Source organism: Cryptotermes secundus, unplaced genomic scaffold (assembly GCF_002891405.2).
Source record: "Cryptotermes secundus unplaced genomic scaffold, Csec_1.0 scaffold19, whole genome shotgun sequence".
NCBI lineage: Eukaryota > Metazoa > Arthropoda > Insecta > Blattodea > Kalotermitidae > Cryptotermes > Cryptotermes secundus.
This window is the reverse complement of record NW_019729897.1, coordinates 1,744,257-1,764,822: the sequence shown is the minus strand read 5'-3', so window position 1 is coordinate 1,764,822 and position 20,566 is coordinate 1,744,257. Positions and strand designations below refer to the sequence as shown.

The following is a 20,566-nucleotide window of genomic DNA, read 5'->3' as shown; positions in this document are numbered from 1 at the left end:
CGAATTTGGTAAAATTAGTTTTCTTTTGTGGTTTCCAGTCAAAGCCATGGCAACATTTTAAGTTTCACTTTTTATGTTACGTTGTTACTACATACAACAATTATTATCTCAGGATAGGTCTGGTGATGGTCTCATGTGAATACAATAATAATCATATGGATTCCACAGAATGCCGGGATTTACTTGATTAGCTGGGCCACTATTAGCTTCTAAATAAGGAAACTGTCCCATAATGTTGTAATAATAGTCCCTTGAAATAGGCCACAGCTGCTGCCTCCTTTCTGCTATTTCTAACATGCTTCATGAATTATAAAATGTATACATTGTACCGAAGTAATTAAATAACTAGACATAAACTTGAAATTGGCCAAGACCCAGTTTGTATGACATTACGTGGAATAAATCACATTGGTATTTATAAAACACATGACACCTGTGTAAATTATTTGTCAATTTAATTATTTTCCATATGTGAAAGTAACACTGTTTTTCCTCTGAAAATTTTCAGTTGTGATTGTACCAAGACTTTGTATGAAGAATTTCCTTAGGACCATTGTAGTGTGACAATTTGATAAACTAGAATGGGTGAGGTGGAAGAAGTTCAGGGTCGCAAGGATGTGATGCTTGAGAGGGACCCTTCAGTTGAAGATTCCGAACAGCCAAAGCCAGTAGTGGTGCATATACCTCGTGTTGCTGCACGTACCATTACTGGTCCTGCTAACTTACAGAACCAGGGTGCTATAGACTGGTAAGAATATTGTTTCTAACTGATCACTGACATAAAAGAGCTTTAAATATAAGATGGATACCCCAGGAAAATGTTAAGGAAACTAATTCTATTACTTGCCAATGTAAGCTTCTGTGTAACTCTTTGCCACAAACATAATGTTCATTTTCCATGTCTATACTTGCCTGCAGAATACTTTTGTAGTGAAAGTGTACCTAGACATTGTTATTACCTTGTCATTACTTCATTGTCTCTCATTGTCCTTAGAAATATTGTTATTTTCTGCTTGCTACACAACTTTTAGTCCCTTTGTTGTGCCCAGTAACCATTGGTTTAAAATTAGTATCATGTGCAGTTCATGTGGCAGTAAACGTACATGTGCTTTAACGCAGACCTTCTTCTCTTATAGAAAGCCCCACTTCATAACCTGTAAATGCCAGTAACATAGAATTAGGTCATGAGTCTTGTCATGGCTGAAAGTGAAGCACTAATGTACTGGCTAGAAGTTTATGTATCGTCTGTAACGTAGTAGCCTTTAGACTAACAGGGCGTTAGTCCTATGAGTCAAAATATGTCAGATCTACACAAAGCCAAGCAATGACAGTAACTGCCCTGCCACACACTTGTTATGTGTGACCACAGGAAATAGAAGTTGATTCATGTCCTGATGACTGAAGTCTGATTTACTAAGCATTTAAGTTGTTTAAAATGAAAAATTTTGGTATTTTATTAATAAAGAGTGGCAGGTAATGAAAGTGCCTTTTCCAAAGTTTGGTGCTATTACTGAAGTTGATGAAAGTCAAGACATGGTGCTTTCATAGAAGACCTGTCAGTATAAAGAGGAGAGCTGGGATCAGTGAATCTGTGAAAGGGAAAATGTGTTGTACTTTCTTATCATACCAAACTGTTTATGTTTTCAGTATCCCATTGAAACTGAAACACTAGAAATTATATATTCGCCATATAACAATTATATAACAATTAAAAGTAGTGAAGAGAAGTGGAACTGAGAAAGTTATGTTACATCTTTAGTACTGAATAATTTAAATGGTTGATAATTGCATTGTTAAGCATCATAAATTGAACTGGAATAGTTCAGTTAGTAAATTCAATGACTGTGAGCTGGAAAACTCAGGTTTAAAGTTGCTAGAACATGTCCAAGATCACTCCTCTTCATCTGCTATTGAGGTGAAGAGTATGCTGATTTTTACTTTATGCTCTGTTCATGTTTCCATGGCATTTACTGCCATTTTGTAGTTGTAGTGAAACTGATGCTTTGTGAATCCAGAAATATGGAGCAAATTTAATTTTCTAGTGCCAATCTTTATGTCAGAAATGAAAATGAACAGAAATGTGTCATTGTTCTTGAAATTGGGGGTTTCAGTTATGCTCAAGGATATTTGTGTTTTGTCTTGGCTGTTTGAGAATCTTCATTATCTTCTCAGCAGATGTGAAGATTACATCATAAGTTTCTTCACTGTGCCATGTCCAAGGAGGGGTATGAAATTATGGGAAACTTACGAAGTCATAAGGAATGTAAAGCGACAATAAACCAAACTAACCTACTTCAAAAGGCCACACCATAGATCAAGCAGTTAGTCGCTGGCTTCCCCTCGCGGTGGCCTGGGTTCGATCCTGGGTCTGGTCAAGTGGGATTTGTGGTGGACAAAGTGGCGCTGGGGCAGGTTTTCTCTTAGTACTTTGGTTTCCCCTGCCAGTCTTCATTCCACCATTTGCTTGACAATCACCCTCACCTATAATCTGGGGCTGTTACAATAGGCCAGAAGTGGCCGCAGTACAAGGGACTTAGTCCCACCCTACTAGCAATAAAAAAAAATACTGTAATGTAGCATTTTTAGCAACATAATAGATCATAGCTTCTCCCTGAGAATTTGAATTTGAGGTGTTTGGATTGGGGGACCCATAATGTAATCTGGATATTAACTGGATTGTCATATTTTTCAGGGGTCATCATGGGTTACTGGCATATGGCTCAAACTACACGATAGTAGTAATTGACACAAAAAATGTACAACCAATACAGTGTCTTGATAAACACAAGTCTATGGTGAACAAGGTAAGAATATAAGCATAACAATGTGAATAAAGCTGAGGAGTACTGCTTTCTGGGATGTGGTGCCCTGTAGTCTGATAGAAGTTCTCTTGTGCTGTGGAGGACATTCTGCCTGTCTTCAGAGTCAGAGTTGTTTTAAGCGAACATTGAGCAAGAAGCAAGCAGCAAGCTAAGAGGCTTCCTTGGCATGGTCATTTATCCTGGAGAGGAACCAATACATTCCTCTGAACCACTGGTGAACTTTACTGGGTTCTGCAGTGTCGTGTCCCAGAAGGGAGTACCCCTCATAGTCACCACCTTTAGAATTTCAAATCTAACAAGTGAACATTTGATTGTTAATATAGCAGGATCTTTACCGGGTAAACAAATTCTGGATCGTTTTTGCTTTTCGAACTGCACTGTTTTATTACATTTTACACTTGTATGCAGTCTTTAGGATTATTTTGTTAATGTGACACGTTTTATATCCAGCCCTACGGAGAGATGATTGGATCCAGGAAGTGAAAATAAATGTAAATGTAAATATTGAAAGAAAGATAAAGTTGTCCCTGTGGATATATAAATCCACATTTTCTTGACCTTGGCACTATGAAGGCCAAAACTATAATTTTGCCTATGGTTCTGTGTGGGTGTGAAACTTGGTCTCTGACATTAAGGGAGGAACATAGACTGAGGGTGTTTGAGAACAGGGTGTCAAGAATGTTTGGACTGAAGAGAGATGAAGTGACAGGAGGTTGGAGAAAACTGCATAATGAGGAGCTTCATTACTTGTATGCTTCTCCGAGTATAATTAGAATGATGAAGTCAAGGAGGACGAGGTGGGTAGGGCATGTAGCATGAATGGGGGAGATGAGGACTGTACATAGGATATTGGTGGGAAAGCCAGAAGGAAAGAGACCACAGGGAAGACCAAGACATAGGTGGGTGTACAATATTAAAATGGATCTTAGAGAGATAGGATGGGATGGTATGGATTTGATTGATCTGGTTGAGGATAGGGACCAGTGGAGGCTCTTGTGAACACTGTAATGAACCTTCGGGTTCCAGAAAATGTTGGGAAATTCTTGAGTAGCTGCAGAACTGGCGGCTTCTCCAGAAGGGATCATATCCAACTAAAAACAACCACCAAATTGATCTGGACATCAGTTATGCCAACAAATTAATCTGTAAAGTACTTGATACAAAATTCCTTGGAATACATGTAGACAGTACACTGTCTTGGAAAATACATATTGAACAAATTATACCTAAATTAAATGCAGCTTGCTATGCGATGAGATCAGTTAAGCCTTTTATGTCACAGGAAACATTGAAGATGGTTTACCATGCCTACTTTCATTCTATTATGAACTATGGATTAATATTTTGGGGGAACTCTTCACATAGTGTAATAATTTTTAAAATACAAAAGAATATAATTAGAATCATTACAGGATGTAGAAGTAGAGATTCATGTAGAGAATTATTTAAGAAATTAAAAATTCTACCTCTTCAATCGCAATACATATTATCGCTTCTCTTATTTGTTGTTTACAACAAAGATAAATTCAAATTAAATTCTGATGTCTATAACATGATTACTAGACAAAAATATAACTTTCACCTACCCTCATCAAATTTATCAGTATATCAAAAAGGAGTCTACCTTACTGGCATAAAAGTGTTTAACAATCTGCCACATAGTATTAAAAACTTGGGCAATGATACTAAAAAGTTTAAATCAGAGTTAAAGAATTATCTACATGCTCATTCCTTCTACTCTTTAGATGAATACTTCAATGTAAATAGAGAATGATGTAAAATTAAGTTATATTAATTTTTAAGCTAAAATTGTCTGTACTTATGTATGTAACCTTTTGACTTGTTCTGTATCCAAAGGTACTAACCTACTTAGGATTTATAGAATGTAAATAAATTCAATTCAGTTCAATTCAAAAAGAAAACATAAAGTCATATTTGTGAAAATCGTAACACATTATATTCTTCACCAGAAAGCTGTGCTGTGTTGACACACTACTAGTACAAGAAATTTCTTTTATAACTGAATATGCCTTACATAAATAACATCATGGTGCTGAGACTTACACGAATGGTTTATAACTATTCATCTGATCAAAATATTTTGTGCTTGTATATCATTATTGTGTTCCGAAAAGTCTGCAGCCTACCTGAATATTTTTGTTACAAAACTTTTTTCCTTAAGATCCATTGGTGTAAGTAAATCAAATTCACTTACAATAATAATAAAAAATACTTCTGTGTGTTTCTGTTGTCATCAATAGGTTTTGTGGGAAAGGAGTAATCGAAACAAAGCTGCAGATGAGCCGTCATCCCTCCAGTTAGTGTCATCTGATACAACTGGTCACATAATTGTGTGGGATGTTGTGCTAGGAAACCCGAGGACAGTGTTACAGGAAGGAAATAAACCCATACTTGGTAAGGAAAGTGTGACAGCCAAGAATGTTGCATTTATGAGAAGGTCCTCACAAGGTTTAATCCTGTCATCCTGGTCAGTAGAGCATAAGCTTAAACCAAGGAACAGATTTCATGTTATACTATACCTACTGTGTGAATGTGGCTGCTTCATCATTTACTGATACAGATTTTTCTATTGCTGATGTGGAAATTCAGACAGACATTTCTTGTGTAAGGTTGCCTCTACAAAGTATGATGTACCCTGATTCACAGAGTAGGTGAACATTAACTGATGTTCTCCAGTTCAGTAAATTTATAAAAATGCACCACCTTTACTATTGGTGGCCTGTTTACTTTAACACATTATACTAAGACAGGTTTAGTAATTACGTGATCAAAATGAATTTATAAGTAAAGGTAAATTTCTCTGTCTGCTGAATTAATTAAGCATCATACCATGAAGACATATGGGGGAGTGGAGGTATAACTCTACCATTTTTTTTACCCTGGTGATAGATGGAGGTGATTAGTCAGGTTCATGCCTGTTCCACATTAACCCTGGGGAAAGATACCCAGTATGCATTGAATATACGGCCTTCGTAGTCAAGGGGTAACGTTCCCACCTCAAAGTACATGGGTTCAAACCCGGCGGAGGTCGTGGAATTTTTAAGGGTGGAAAAATTCATGGAACAAGTCCTCCGGGAGGAACTTTAAGCCATGTGTCCTGTGTCTTAGATTTACGGCACATAAAAGACCCTCATGTCTCTAGGAGACCTCTGAGCAAAATTAGGCAGTTCCCAGCCAAGTAGTTTCCAATTCCTCCGGTAGATGGGGAAGTATCAGGGACGACTACTAGAGAGGGCCAACCTCGCTGGTAGAAAGGGGCTGATAGCGAGCACCACTACTGGAAGGGCATGGCGACTAGTTAGAATAATTAAAAAGGGGGACACACAATAGATCAAGAAATGGTGTCAGTGCATGGGGTAACCCACCCCCTCCAAGTAATAATAATAATAATAATAATAATAATGCATTGAATAGGAGGGTAGGTGGGCCCCAGGATCAGTCATGGTACTGTGGAGAAGAGAAGCTCTTGCCCCTGCCAGAGATTGAACCCTGGTTGTCCAGCCTGTAGCCTGTTTCTATATTGACTGAGCTATCCCATCCCCNCATTCACCTGTATTCTCTTTATTCATTCCTGAGTTCTCCTCTTGATATACCTTTTGTCGACTCGTGGACTCACAATCAACCTGCCCTCCATATTCGTCACTTTCTTGAAGCACTCTAATAATTTCTCTAGCTGAACTAAGTTCTAATAACACCTTCTTAAGTTCTATTTTCAATCCTTCACAACACTCACAGCCTTTTTCACTCTCCACCTGGATATTACAATCCAGAATCGGAGCGGTAACTACACCGTCAATCCCGCAGTACGCCATTTTTTGCTTGGTTGTTGTATGGTAGGCATGTATGGATCATCTGAGGTTATTGGTTTGAGTGGAGTGAAAGAACATAAAGGAATGCTGATCAGTGGTGATGTTGATTGTGACAGATATGGAGTGGGTGTCAGGCTTTGATAATGGAGAACAAATGCTTGCTGCTCTCCATCCCCCCTATGCGCTGGTTATCTGGGACATCAGGAACAAAACAAAACTCTGGAAGAAAACCTATACGGAGACTCTTGTGAGCTTCAGCTTTGATCCCTTCACACCTTCAAAACTTGCATGTAAGTTTGTGTGTGGTTAACTTCTTATGGATCACATTGTGATATGTCAAGATCTTCATTCACCCTGATTTTGTTCAGAAATGGAGCACATATAGTGAAGAGCCTTGTACTGGATGACTCACAATATGATCTCCGATTTCTTTTGACTGTGAAACAGAGAGTTTTTTTATAGGGGACGTTTGAATTGTACAGATGAATGGTCTATTTTCTAGGGATTCCACTGGTGTCATGTGATTACCGTGTTACTACCAGAAGGGTGTATAGTATCAAATACCATGATGGCAAACAAAGGGAGATTGAAAACCCTGTTATTTGCACCTGCCATTTTAGTTCTTTCTCTTTGCATTAATTGTTAAATTAGATTGAAATGTTTTCTGCAGTTCTGTGCAGTGATTGTCTCCTTTTCGTGGATGACTTCACACTCAGTAAGGTCCCATCATCAAATGGCCGCAAGTTCTATATTTCAAGCCCACGATCAAATCCCTCTGCAAGTTCAGCTCGTGGCAGCATCTCAAATCTGACCTCTGTTGGACTGGAAGAGAAGCAGCGTACCAGGGACCGTCTTCGGAGATTAATGAAGGATCTTGTGGTTGGAGAAACAAAACCGAAGTCAGTTGATTTTAATTAACATAGTAATATTTAAGTGAAGAATTAAGCTACACATGATGTTTGGTAAACAGAAAGAATTTTAATGTTTGTTTATTTAATACATATATTTTTAATGTGTTAATATTCATGGCCATTTTGCTGATTATTTTTATCATTTTGTCTGTGTGCATAATTTTTTTGTTCAAACAGGCCAGATGACTACATGACAGTGAGTGAGTGTCTTCAGTTGGAATACCATCATTCCCTTAGACATCACATTTTGCTTGTGTATGCTCGAGAAGTCTTGATATTGGATCTTCACATCAACCAAACAGTTGGAATCATTCCACTGGAGAAAACAGCATCGCCTCTATTGCAGGTGTTGTGAATATAGCACAGGAAGTACATGTAATGGTTTTGGAAGTGCTGTGGAAATTGCTAAAATAATTAATTAAAAATTACTTATAGTTATTAGTTATAAGAGTTCAATAAATCCAATTACCAGTCCGAACTTCGTGTCTATTCAGTAATATGTTACAGTATTTATGTTGAAGGCCTTGTGCACTACCTTATACCCCCTTTTCTAATCTTCTCCTCCTCTACATCAGTCCCCCCCTGCCCTTTTCTGAGGATAGAGATATACATATTGTTCAGCTAGTAAAGAGTTAAATGTGTTGCAGACATGGCAACATGAAACGAAGAATGTCTCAACATTGCACTTACATTTGTTATAGGTTAGGGTTTATGTTTCCAGAATATCACTTGTTCCTTACTCAAAGTTAATGTATGTATACCAGAAAATAGAAAAGTGCACAGCTTTCTACATTGATATTAATCCTTACTAATTCTACCATAGTAAACAGTTTACATGTAGATCCTTAATTTTCTCCAGCTAACTGATACAGAAAGTAAGCTGATGCAGTTCATGTAAAATGTTCAGTTACTGACTCAGTCATGTCCATTGCCAGACAAGTTGACTTATTGAGGTGCCATTGTATTGCAGGTGAAATCTGTTCGTCAGCGTGAAGTCTTATATTGTCTTCATGAATCTGGCAGTGTCAGTGCTAAATCTCGCCGCAGGCAATTGGCGTTTGTTGGTTCTCCACTAGATGCTCCTGCTGGCAGTGTTTCTAGTGTAGGTAAGTTCTCTTTTAGGGAAACTGTAGATCACTGGTGACCTCTTTTTTGGAATGAGTGTCATTATAAAACTGCAATATGCAGACAGTTTTGTTGTTTAAATAGGATTTGAGGTTCTCACAGCGGTGGATATGAAGAGTACTGTCTTCTGGGATAGAATTTGTTATATTCTATTGAAAATAAACTCATGTTTAGGGGAAAATATTACCTCCATCTTCAGGGTTGAAGAATAAGCTGAGCCAGAAACCAGCATGAAAGCAGGTGGCAAGCAGAGGCACCTGTTTTCATGCTTAGTTATTGCTTGGCTTATTCTTCGACCCTGAAGATGTTGGTGATATGTTCCTCCAGAACAATGGTTGATTTTCAATGGGCTGCACGGTGTTGTATCCCAGAAGTTTTGTTGTTAATAATACTGTCACACATCCTGGTAACGCGACAAGTAATTAATGGGTTCTGGATTAGATGAAGCGATTTGTTGGATAAGTTGATTACGATTACAATTACAGTTACTCAAAAATAAAGTCAGACTCAACTATTCTGGCTTTCAGGTGTCATGTCACAATACTATATTGATAATATGACAGTTTACCCAGAGAGAAAAATACTCGTAATTTCACAACACATATATGTTTAGACTTTAAAGGATTCTGACAGTGCTGTATGTGGTACAGAACTATAAGGTTTATTTTGGACTCTATCCATTGTCTGATATATAAGACAAAAAACCACAATGTTTCGGAGACTGGAGCTGTCTCTGTCCTCAGGTGGATGGGGCAGGATAGTCCTACTCAGTTGGGCCCATTAGAAAGAGCTGGACCAGTGATTGAGACTCACTCTTTCTAACGGGCCCAACTGAGTAGGTCTATCTTGCCCCATCCACCTGAGGATGGAGACATAGCTGGTCTCCGAAACATCTTAATGTCATGATGCTTAATTACATACCATGCAACTTTATCTTGCAAATTATATAACGTGTACCGTCTAAGCCATTTCAGTCCCTTAGGTACTGTCAGTATCTGTGCTTAGTTGTAAGTATGAGAGTTGGTTGTCTGTTGTACTGGAGCAGTAGTTATTTTTAATGAAAACCATTTCATGAAGTGAGTGAACATCATTGTGTAGTTTTTTAACACTCCTACTTTGTTTTTGTGTTACTTGAGGTTTCAGGTTCAGCCCTCAGCTTGGAGACCGTGTGGCCTGACTGAAGTACGAAGGGGGACCCAAAAATAACCGGAACCGACCTGTTGCATGCACATGCTTTGTAGTTACGAGTTGTGCTGCTAGGTGGTGTTAGCTTGGGGTCTCCCGCGACTGTTAGTGAGCTGGCGTCAGTCTGAGTTAAGTGGTTTGTCTGTGGTGCTCTGTTGTGTGCGTTCCTGTTTCAACCCTTTGGCGATTAGTGAGAATGGCATTGTCCACAAAGAGTTCGTTCTGCCAGGACAAACAGTGAACCAACATTTTTACCTGGATGTGTTACGAAGATTACGAGAGAGTGTGCAACGAAAACGGTCTGAAATGTGGAGAAATGGGAACTGGTTGCTTCACCACGACAATGCTCCAGCCCGTCTCATGTGCAAACCTTCGGTTAAAATTCGCTGGACCGTGCTCCATGAGACGTTTGTTTCCTCAGAAAGTTGGTCAATGGTCTTTTGACGATCTTCATCAATTGCACGTTTGATTTTGGCAATGTTTTCATCATTTCTTCCTGTCGAAGGACGCCCGGGGCGTGGCATGTCTTCTGTTGACATGTTGCCAGATTTGAAACGGGAAAACCACTCGTACACCTGTGATTTCCCCAAAGCATCATCATTAAAGGCTTGCCAAAGCATCCCAACAGTCTTGGCTGCAGTTTTCCCTAACAGAAAGCAAAATTTCACGCACACTCTTTGTTCCTTCTGGTCGGCCATCTCACTAATCGCCAAAGGGTTGAAACAAGAACGCACACAACAGAGCACCACAGACAAGCCACTTAACTCAGACTGACGCCAGCTCACTAACAGTCGCGGGAGACCCCCAGCTAACACCACCTAGCAGCACAACTCGTAACTACAAAGCATGCACGCGCAACAGGTCAGTTCCGGTTATTTTTGGGTCCCCCCTCGTATCTGTCGTTTCAATCTCGCCAGAGTAGCTTGCAACATGATGACTTACCCTCTGATTCCTCCCAAAATATCTGTTATATTTAGTTGTTATTGTTTAAAGATGGCTGTCAGTAGCTCAGAATATATTGGAAAATGATAGGATGATTAGTGGATAATGAATGGAAAAAGTTATGGAAGGAAGCATTCATGGCACATTTGAGCTGCTGTATGACCATTTGTTTGGAGGGACTGAGGAATAATCATGAAAAACATCAGTACATAAACAGTTAAAGCAAGTCTTACGTAACTTCGAACAAGGCCAAGAGCAACCTTCCAAGAGCAACCTTGAATGCGCAGAAGAAAAATTTCAGACAAGGGGGTGGAGGGTGTGAGAAGGGACAGGCAGCCAGTGGAAGAACGAGTGTTAAGAAACTCCTCCCACCACAAGCTATGCGCGGGATTTGACTAGGAATGCAGGATCTTGTTCGAAGTTACGTGACACTGTCTATAGCTGTATAATATTATCCTGAGTTCTTTATAATGATTACATGTATGTTGAAACTTGAAGAGTGTTTGTCTTGATGGAAGGATATGTATTATAAGTAGAGTTGTCCATAAGTTAATAAACAGGATTGTTTTTTGAAGAAAGCAGTCTTCTGGGATTTGGCGCCGTGTATATGTGGTGTTAACCGACGTTTCGGAGGAACGTATCGCCCCCATCTTCAGGGTTGAAGAAAAGTATAGGTAAATCTGCAAGCGACAACACCGTGAGACACGGTAAAGCAGTCTGCTTTACCGTGTCTCACGGTGTTGTCGCTTGCAGATTTACCTATACTTTTCTTCAACCCTGAAGATGGGGGCGATACGTTCCTCCGAAACGTCGGTTAACACCACATATACACGGCGCCAAATCCCAGAAGACTGCTTTCTTCATAGTCACCGCCGTGAAAGCCTCAAATCTTACACAGGATTGTTTTTTATCTGACTGACTGTTGACAAATATGTTTTGTTCTTCCATAATGTTATATAGCTTCTACGCCAAATAACGTTCTTATACTTTGCATGTGTTTATAAAATAGAATCTTGCGGACTAAAATCATGCAGTTTGTTTTGTTTTTGTTTTATAAAATAGAATTGTAAAAATAAGATTTGCACCTTTGGGAGTTCCTGTTTTTCTTTCTATACTTGAATGTTATCATAAGTAATATGTTACATAAAATCGATTTTGCTGTGACCTTATCATCTACAATTTTGTGCTTTTTATGTTTTCACACTTGTGTTTGTTGATAAACCGGGACATTTTGTGAAGGTTTAGAATATGGATTTGCTTGTTAGAAGTTAAAATGTACTGTGTGGTTACTAATTGTATTTGATTTGTTTCTGTGATCTGTATTTAGATATGGGTTCAGTCACAGCAGATGTCTTCATGGAAATGGCTTATGAACAGCGCTGCCAGAGCGAAGGGATACGACAGACAAAGGGCTCGAAGGTACTTGGCATGGCTGTGAATCCTGTCTGCGAGAGGAGGATAGGTATGTGATTCTTCTGTTAAGTAAATGTAAGTTAAATCTGTGGCAATTGCCTTATAAATTCAGTTACTTGTATCCATTTGTTTTGTATACAGAAAGTGTTCTGCAAGGATGTGTATATGTTGTCTACTGAAATTACTCACACAGAGTGTGCATCCAGCTGGAATTCGTTATAGGTTTGTTATGACAAGTATTAAGAGTCAGTTTCATAGTGAAGTATATGAAATCTGTTACAGAGCATGTGGACTTGTCAGTTACTTTGTATTGCAGCTTTATTCATGAACACTGGAAAGGTTGTATTCCTGGAAATGCGTCTAGCTAATGCAGAACTACCATTCCCTGTGGTGGCAAGCCCAGGTATATTATCAGATTTGTTGGCAAAAGGCAGCAGTAAAGCCAACAGACATGCCCAACGCAAGGAAACCCTCAGTGAGCTAGTGGGTCCACTTATGAATGTAAGATAAAAATCATTGTTTTTCATGTAATAACTGCTTAGACTTTTGGCTTTTAATTTTGCTTAAATTGATAAAGTGTTGCAGGAAAACTTTCTTATTCTTAACTGTTGAACATTTGCTGGTTTTTTAGTTTAATTGTCTTAGGCTGCACAATTTGTTATCTCTGAAAAATTGAAGAAAAATATATTTGTACCTTTGATACATACACTGTCACTCTTACCAGCCTACAACATTTCTATCACATCCTTTCCAACGCATCTTTCATTCGAATTCTCTCATTTCCTATTTAACCCTATATAGTGAAGGTAGTTAAGCAAATCATACTGTTAGGAGTTGAACTGTACATTTTGTAGCCAGTGAATTACCACTTTCACTGCTCTTCCCTCAACTAGGATTGTAGTGTTTCTATGCCAGCATTGCGACTCCTTGTGATGGGAATGCTGACAGGGGCTGCCTCACCACTCACTGTGATACGAATGTGCCCCCCTCTAACAACTCGCAACTGGCAACAGTATACTCCCCTTATGGCTGCAGGAACTACTACTGGCCTCGTCCAGATCATCAATATGGCGACCGGCACAGTAGACAAGGAACTAAGTATTCATTCATATACTGTCAGGTATGCATTGTTCTGGAATCTCAGTGTTGAGACCAGGTAATCTGATTGAGATTTCTTTTGTTATTCATTACCATCTTGGGTGACACTGTATAAGCTATAAAGTTACTGAGAGGACTGTAAAATGAACTGCGAATGTTTCAGTCTACAAAGTAGCGCTAATTATTCTGCTGTTCCCAAAATAATTTCTCTTTGATCATATTAAGTAATAACAAAATAATAAAATGTATTTTCCTCAGGCTGGTTCTCTTAGATGCACACACTCTCACAGCCTTGACATTTTGGTTTCATTATTTGAAATTGTTGCAATTAATATGAGACGTTTAACTGGTGCAAATTAAGCACGTAAAATTGTATTCAGGTAAAGGCAAATGGTAAAGTTTATGGCATGATGATATATGGAGGAGATTGAACTTGGGTAATGCTTGCTACCATTCAGTCCATAATCTTTTGTCTTCTGGTCTGCTGTCCAAAAACATAAAAATTAGAATATACAAAACTATAATTTTGCCTGTGGTTCTGTATGGATATGATACTTGGTCTCTGACATTAAGGGAGGAGGATAGACTAAGGGTGTTTGAGAACAGGGTGCTGAGGATAATATTTGGACTGAAGAGAGATAAAGTGACAGGAGGGTGGAGAAAACTGCATAATGAGGAGCCTCATAACTTGTGTATTCTTCTCCAAGTGTAATTAGTTTGATCAAGTCAAGGAGGATGAGATGGGCAGGGCATGTATTGTGAATGGAGAAGGAATGCGTATAGAATATTGGTGGGAAAGCTGGAAGGAAAAGATGCAGGTGGGTGGATAATATTAAAATAGATTCTAGAGAGATAAGATGGAGTGGTATGGACTGGATTGATCTGGCTCAGGATAGGGACCAGTGGAGGGCTCTTGTGACCTTTGGGTTCCATAAAATGTTGAGTAATTCTTGAGTAGCTGCACAGTTGCATCTTCTCAAAATGGGCTGATCTCTATGGAGTTAGTTAAGTAGTTAGTTAGTGATCCAGTTAGTTAGCATATTACTAAGTTTATCTTTTTCTGCAGGGGAATAGAGTGGACAAATCTAACAACGTTTCTGTCATTTGCTTATCCAAATGTGAGCAGCACCCAAGGACAAGTACGCAATGAACTGTTTCTTACTGATACACTAACTGGCAACTCCCTGCCATTGAGAACTGATAAGGGTGATGAACCCCCTATAGATATGGTGCGAGTGTCTCCTCTCAAGTGAGTACGTAGTGACAAGTATCCAGTTTAGTTAATTCATATTTCAGGTTCTTTCTTTATCACCAGTCAGTCTAATTTTACTGTTCTGGTGTTTATCCTGCATGCTTAACATAATAGCATGGTGTAGTGTTTAATGTGGGCTTATGTTCTGAAGTGTAAGATTTTATCTCAATTAAGGTGTCATTATCCCAAGAGACATTTTTGTGGTTTTATTCAGTACTTGTCAGTAGAATATGAAATTGCCTGAAATTGCCTGTGACCACTTCCCTTCTCATTATTAGTCAAAAGAAATGTAAATTGAAGTACAAGTATCTGATTATGTAAAAATCTCTGTGTGTTTCCATTTTAAATTGAAATATTTCATTATTCTGCTTTCAAACATTCTTGCTTAATGGTAGTTCCTCTAGGTACACTAATGGTACACTCTAGGTGTTTATATGATTGAAGTTGCCTTGTCTAATGGGCATTAAGGGTGTATGAAAAAGTTATTATTTCATTAGTGTTTTACAATGCTAAAATGGAAGTCCCCATAAATTTAGCGTCCTTTTACAAATGTGTGTAAAAAGAATAAACCCAGTTCCTAAAATAACTGAGTTTTGCAACATGAGCAAATATGGAAGCTATTTTATAGTTGACTTCCTGTACACACTCACTCACAACACGTTACTGGACTGGTAAAGAGATTCAAAGGATGATATGTTATGTACATTTATTAATTAGTATGGTATTCTGCCTGTAGTGGTCAGCGTAGCATCCCCCCTCCTCCTACAAATGCTCGGATACACATCCACACATAGTTTCTTCCATATGTTGTACTTTTGGCTGTGTTGGTATGCGACTTGTCCATCATATGTAAGGGACTCATTGAATTAATCACCATAAGAAAGATGGTTGTATGTTTTTTCATTCTCTCTTGTCTTTGGTACTTAATTTGTGTATCATTACAGGCAGTACTTTGTTGTGATAATGAAGGATGGGCCATTTGAGCTGTGGGATCTTCGCAATCTGTGCATATTACGGACCATGCCTAAGAAGTTTCCTACCGTCTCAGCTCTGGTGAGTATTTGGTGAACCACTGCTGTCAGGTCATATGGTTGTCTTGTCAATATTAACTTTAGAGTATAGATAAAAACTGGTTGTTTTTAAAACTTTTAATTACTTAATTAATCACCCAACACTGCATTATAGTGGTTAGCAGTCATATTCCGTTTTTAAGTCCAAGAATTGAATCTTGACTCAGAAGTGCTGCCTTGAGTGAGGGTTTTTGCTGTTTGCCTGAGTTCCTGTAGGCAGATAATGGGCTAATGTTTCAGACTGTTTCCGTTTGCATCTGTGCATGTCCTTCCCTATTCATGACTCATAGTCTGCTGTACAGTAAAGTTTATTCAGATATGTCCTTCCTACAGAACTCCAGTAGAGGCTCTGCTCCTGATCCAGATGTGATACATTCATCTTACTCCTCAACTTAATGCTTCGTCCAGTTCCCTTCATCACTTATTCTTTGTGATGTCTTTTATGTTCGTCATATGTGCATTTGTAATGTTTCTTTTTAAACAGGTAGTGATTGTTGTATTTAAGAATAAATGTATTCTTGCAAATAACTGTTTTCCTAAGAATAATATCTTACGGTAGCTCGGCAGTTTCTTGTCTTTTAAGTTAGTCCTTCAGTCTGACATTTTACTGCAAGATAATGTTTACCATATTCTAATCTGTACATGGGGTGTAAATCTTCTACAGCTCTTCTTTTGTACCCATCTTTCCACGCACCCATCCTGCACCGAGGCTCCTTTGATTCCTGTTCTTCTGTTTTCGTTAATTAATCTGTCAAGTAACATATTCTGCCAAATCAGTTGTGCACTTGTTTGAGAATTGTTACCCTTTTCACATCATGAAATATTTTTGTAAGCCTGGATGGCTTTCGGACACTGCTGTACTAAGTTGGCACTAGGCCATGCTGTAGCTTAGTTAGTTGCCAGCTTCCCATCATGGCATTCTGGGTTCAATCCCAGGTCAGGTCATGTCATGATAGTTGAGATTTCTGGCAGAGTGGTACTACTACAGGTTTTCTTGAAGTACTTAGTTTCCTGTGCCAGTTCCCATTCCACCAGCTGCTTCTCCTCCTCCTCCTCCTCCTCCCCCTCCTCCTCCTCATCATCATCATCATCTGGCACTGGTACAGTAAGCCAAGTAGTACCAAGTGGACTGTCTCACCCCCCAAGATAATAGCCATTACTGTAATGCAAGCACTAAAGGTGATTTACATCACCCACTACAGCCATCTTTTGCTTTGAAAGTCTATGGGTGCTGGCTTTGAATGAGCTTTGCATGCTTGAAATACTGAAATATAATTGTAATAAAAGGTATGGGTGGAAGTTGGTTCAGAATGAAACACCAAAGACTAACCACCACTGTACTGTCTGTACCATATGAAATAATGCTGAACTTCTCTTTACTATCTTTTGGCAGCTGGTATCCAGGTGCACAGGTTTTGACTTGTATTTTCTGAAAATATGTTGCTTTTATCTGCCACACAAGGAATTCATGTTACCATTTCTAGACTTGCATCATAAAACTGAGGCATGTTTTCTGAAATCTGCAGGAATGGTCTCCACTCCACAATCTCAAGTCTCTAAAGAAGAAACTAGCTTCCGTGGAAGAGAAAGAGCAGGCTGAACCCATGAACTTGGCGACTAGCACTCCTGGTGGGGAGCTTGGTAAGGCTCATGACATACTGCTTTACATTGCTGTACCAGAGCTGTGTACTTCCTGTAATACAGTAACTTCTTACAGGCAGAGGGGAGGGCACTGATAAGCAGTTGGTTGCCAGGGAGCACTTTGTGTTCAGTGACTCAGAAAGTCAGCTTTACCATTTTTCTGTTGAAGGAAACATTGTCCGCGATGGCATCAAAATTCCACCTGAGGTAAAATATTTCAGTTTTTCTTTGTAAGAGATGTTATCGGTGTATTTCACTGTGTAGAAATATAATTTGTTCAGTATCCACAAATAAAATTCTAAAGTAGAAACTGATTGGTAAAAATAAACATACCCAAATAAATTAACATTAATGGACAATATGAGATAGAACTTGTATGACCCACAGATGCATAGGTGGGATGTCTTAAACTGAATGTTCACTGTGAAGAGAAGAAACTAGTTTTAAAAACTACTAAAACGTTTTTGTAGTAATATCTTCCAAATCATAATACTACTGTATAAATGAAGTCATTTTATTTATTAGTCTTTTAATGAAGAGTGAGTCATGGTATGTTCTGTTTAAAATTGTTCTGTTGTTTTTCAGCCAGGAGTTGGAACAGTGACATGCATTGCATTTAAAAATGATCAAATTGTACAAGGAGATGTAGATGGTATGCTGAACATCTGGGACCTGAAGGCCCGCACTTCCAGGAATATTCACACAGGTCGTGGATGGATCAAGAAGATGCGCTTTGCACCAGGAAAGGGAAACCTTAAGCTCCTTATTCTCTACAGTGATGGTGTTGATGTTGTTGACTTGAAGAAGGTACACTTAATGGTTGCTAGAGGCTAAAAGCTAACATTGTAAAAAATAAAATGAAAACAGTTTTTCTAAAAACTGCAATTAGCAACCAAAGGCACAAAGTGTTATGCCTTCTTGTAGGTATAGGTGGCATAGATAATTTCAAGGTCCTGAATGATATATAGATTAGTGATGTCCATTCAAGAGAAAATTACACATAAAGGCACTGGCTCTCACATATTTTAATGTTCCATGACCCTTTTTTAAATAAAATGTTTTTGCAGAACCGTCAAAACAAAACTTATGTTTTTTAAATACTTATTTTTAATTTACAACTGTCTATACAAGAAAGCATAATTAAATCCACCCCATATTTTAAGAAACAGTTTTTGTTGTACTTACTTGATGTGACATATAAACCTTGTTGGCCACAATGACCTGAAGTCAGGTACACTTTTGAAAAGTCATATTCTTATGTTGTGTTCTGTGTTAAGTTTGTTTTGGTATTTCATTTCTCTGTTGCATATCTTGAAAAATCTGTTTAATACAGATATATAGATGGAAATGAAAGTTTCTTTACAGCTGCATTTGAAATGTGTGGAAATTCTTTCACCATGCAAGTCCAGAAATTAACTGGAAGAACTGCTTGCATCTTTCAGACTTGTGTCTGTTGAGTTGTCCATTAATTCCTGATATTAATGTGTTAGTAATCCTTGCTCTGTGAGAGGGAACAGAGGTGGATTTTGTAGACTGCTGAAATCCTTCTATCACAGTAAAAATCGCTCTTTCATTGTTAGCTTTTAGACCATATAAGTATTCTATTGTATCTAATAAAAACTGATCACTTATCTGGCACTCAAGTTCATTCAGCAAATGGTCAGTGTTGGAAAATGGTCTATGACATTTTTATCAGACTATTTTTTTATCAGAACTCAATTTTTTCACATGCTAAGGTAGTGTTTATAGTTGTACCTTGGAGTGATAAATTTAGTTCATTTATCTTTGTAAAAACTGTATTCTAGGTATGAGTATATTACCCCTTGGAATGACACACTGTCATGCAGATGTGATGAAAGCTGGAAGGGCTGGCAACACAGAATAAACAATTTACGAATACAGTGTGAATGAACAGACCAAAACTCAGCCTAGCAATAACCATTGAACCTCTGTGTGCAGCAGTAGCACTGTGTAATTGCTACCCATTTAATTACAGAGCATACTGAAAATTCTTGAATTCAGTCTTTTTTTCAGCGGTTGATTTTATAAAATTTACAATCCTCACAAGCTTGTCTAGCATCTTCTTCAGTTGGTGTGCAATCCTATTCATAGCATCAAGTTGGGGCATTGGCTATAACATGTGAAGTTGAACCATATGTTTTTCCCAACCAGGTATTTTTCGTCATCTTTGCTGATATCAATGCACAATCAATTTTTGCATCTAAGACTTTTTCAGCAATGTATAGGTTAGTTGGATTGAAGTACACACATTTTACAGTTTGTAACACCATTGAAAATTCTTCCTTTTAGCAATATGAAAGAATATCCCAATTGAAATGTCCGAAAGATATGGTTAAAGTTCTGGACATAGATTGGGCTGCATCAGACAAACCAGTGTTGGCTACTCAGGATGGATGTCTCAGGATAATGGACATGATTCTGGCTACAAGCTATTCTCCACTGATGGATTATGAACTCCAAGGTGGGAACTTCTTTCTTTTTAGTGTTTACTAGTATCAAGGATGTACTGTGTTTATGTTAAACTAAGCAAAGCAGTAATTTTCTTTAAATCATGTTCAAAATTTGCCCTCTGTGCTGCCTGCTTCGTGCTGGGTCCTTGCTCGCCTTGCCTTTCATCACTGAAGATGGAGATTATGTGTACTGAAACATCAGTTTGCTTTCACTGAACTACACGTCATTGCATCCAACATGATACATCTCTTCATGGTAGAGATTAATCTTCTAAAACATGTTTGAGAAAAAAATGGATATGAAATAAATTAGTTGGGCCCGTTAGAAAGAGCTAGTCTCAGTCACTGGAACAGTGATTGAGACTAGCTCTTTCTAATGGGCCCAACTGAGTAGGTTTATCCTTCCCTACCCACCTGAAGACGGAGACAGATCCAGTGTCCGAAACGTCGCGGTCTTTTGTCTTTTACATACCAGAAAATGGATGAAGTCCAAAACAAGCCAAAAAAAAAGTTCACCACAGGTTGTTTAAAATGTGTTTACAGGAATTTAATTTCCAGACATTGATGAGACAGAAAAGTATAAAGAATATGTCTTGAATTCATGTATTTTGGAATTCCTGTTTAATTTCATTGGGCACTTGCACTAAGTGAAATGAATTTATGAAGATAAGGACCTTTCACATGATACTGGAGAATAAAGCAAAAAGAGGACAAGATGCCATCTGATCTCAGGTCCTCATGGGTTGTGTTGTAGCTGCCATAAAGGAGATGAACATTATCATCTGCTGCACTCTGTTTCATAGATA

General features: G+C 38.3%; 1 protein-coding gene across 5 annotated transcripts in view; it reads left to right on the top strand.

The window, feature by feature from the left end:
* The window catches only part of LOC111865662 (WD repeat-containing protein 11), a 44,416-nt gene that overhangs the window by 7,589 nt on the left and 16,261 nt on the right, over nt 1-20,566 (top strand). For 4 of the 5 annotated variants that reach the window (XM_033751906.1, XM_033751908.1, XM_033751904.1 and 1 more), the window contains exons 2-17: nt 509-748; nt 2,693-2,804; nt 5,084-5,237; nt 6,769-6,942; nt 7,323-7,551; nt 7,741-7,909; nt 8,534-8,669; nt 12,143-12,277; nt 12,545-12,729; nt 13,122-13,348; nt 14,393-14,575; nt 15,523-15,631; nt 17,175-17,289; nt 17,366-17,496; nt 17,875-18,096; nt 19,600-19,771. In XM_033751906.1, coding sequence (XP_033607797.1) covers nt 582-748; nt 2,693-2,804; nt 5,084-5,237; nt 6,769-6,942; nt 7,323-7,551; nt 7,741-7,909; nt 8,534-8,669; nt 12,143-12,277; nt 12,545-12,729; nt 13,122-13,348; nt 14,393-14,575; nt 15,523-15,631; nt 17,175-17,289; nt 17,366-17,496; nt 17,875-18,096; nt 19,600-19,771 — 2,620 coding nt within the window. In that variant the 5' untranslated portion in view covers nt 509-581. Of the gene's footprint in view, nt 1-14; nt 412-508; nt 749-2,692; nt 2,805-5,083; nt 5,238-6,768; nt 6,943-7,322; nt 7,552-7,740; nt 7,910-8,533; nt 8,670-12,142; nt 12,278-12,544; nt 12,730-13,121; nt 13,349-14,392; nt 14,576-15,522; nt 15,632-17,174; nt 17,290-17,365; nt 17,497-17,874; nt 18,097-19,599; nt 19,772-20,566 lie in introns of those variants that run through there. The other variant, XM_033751905.1, reaches the window with a different exon arrangement.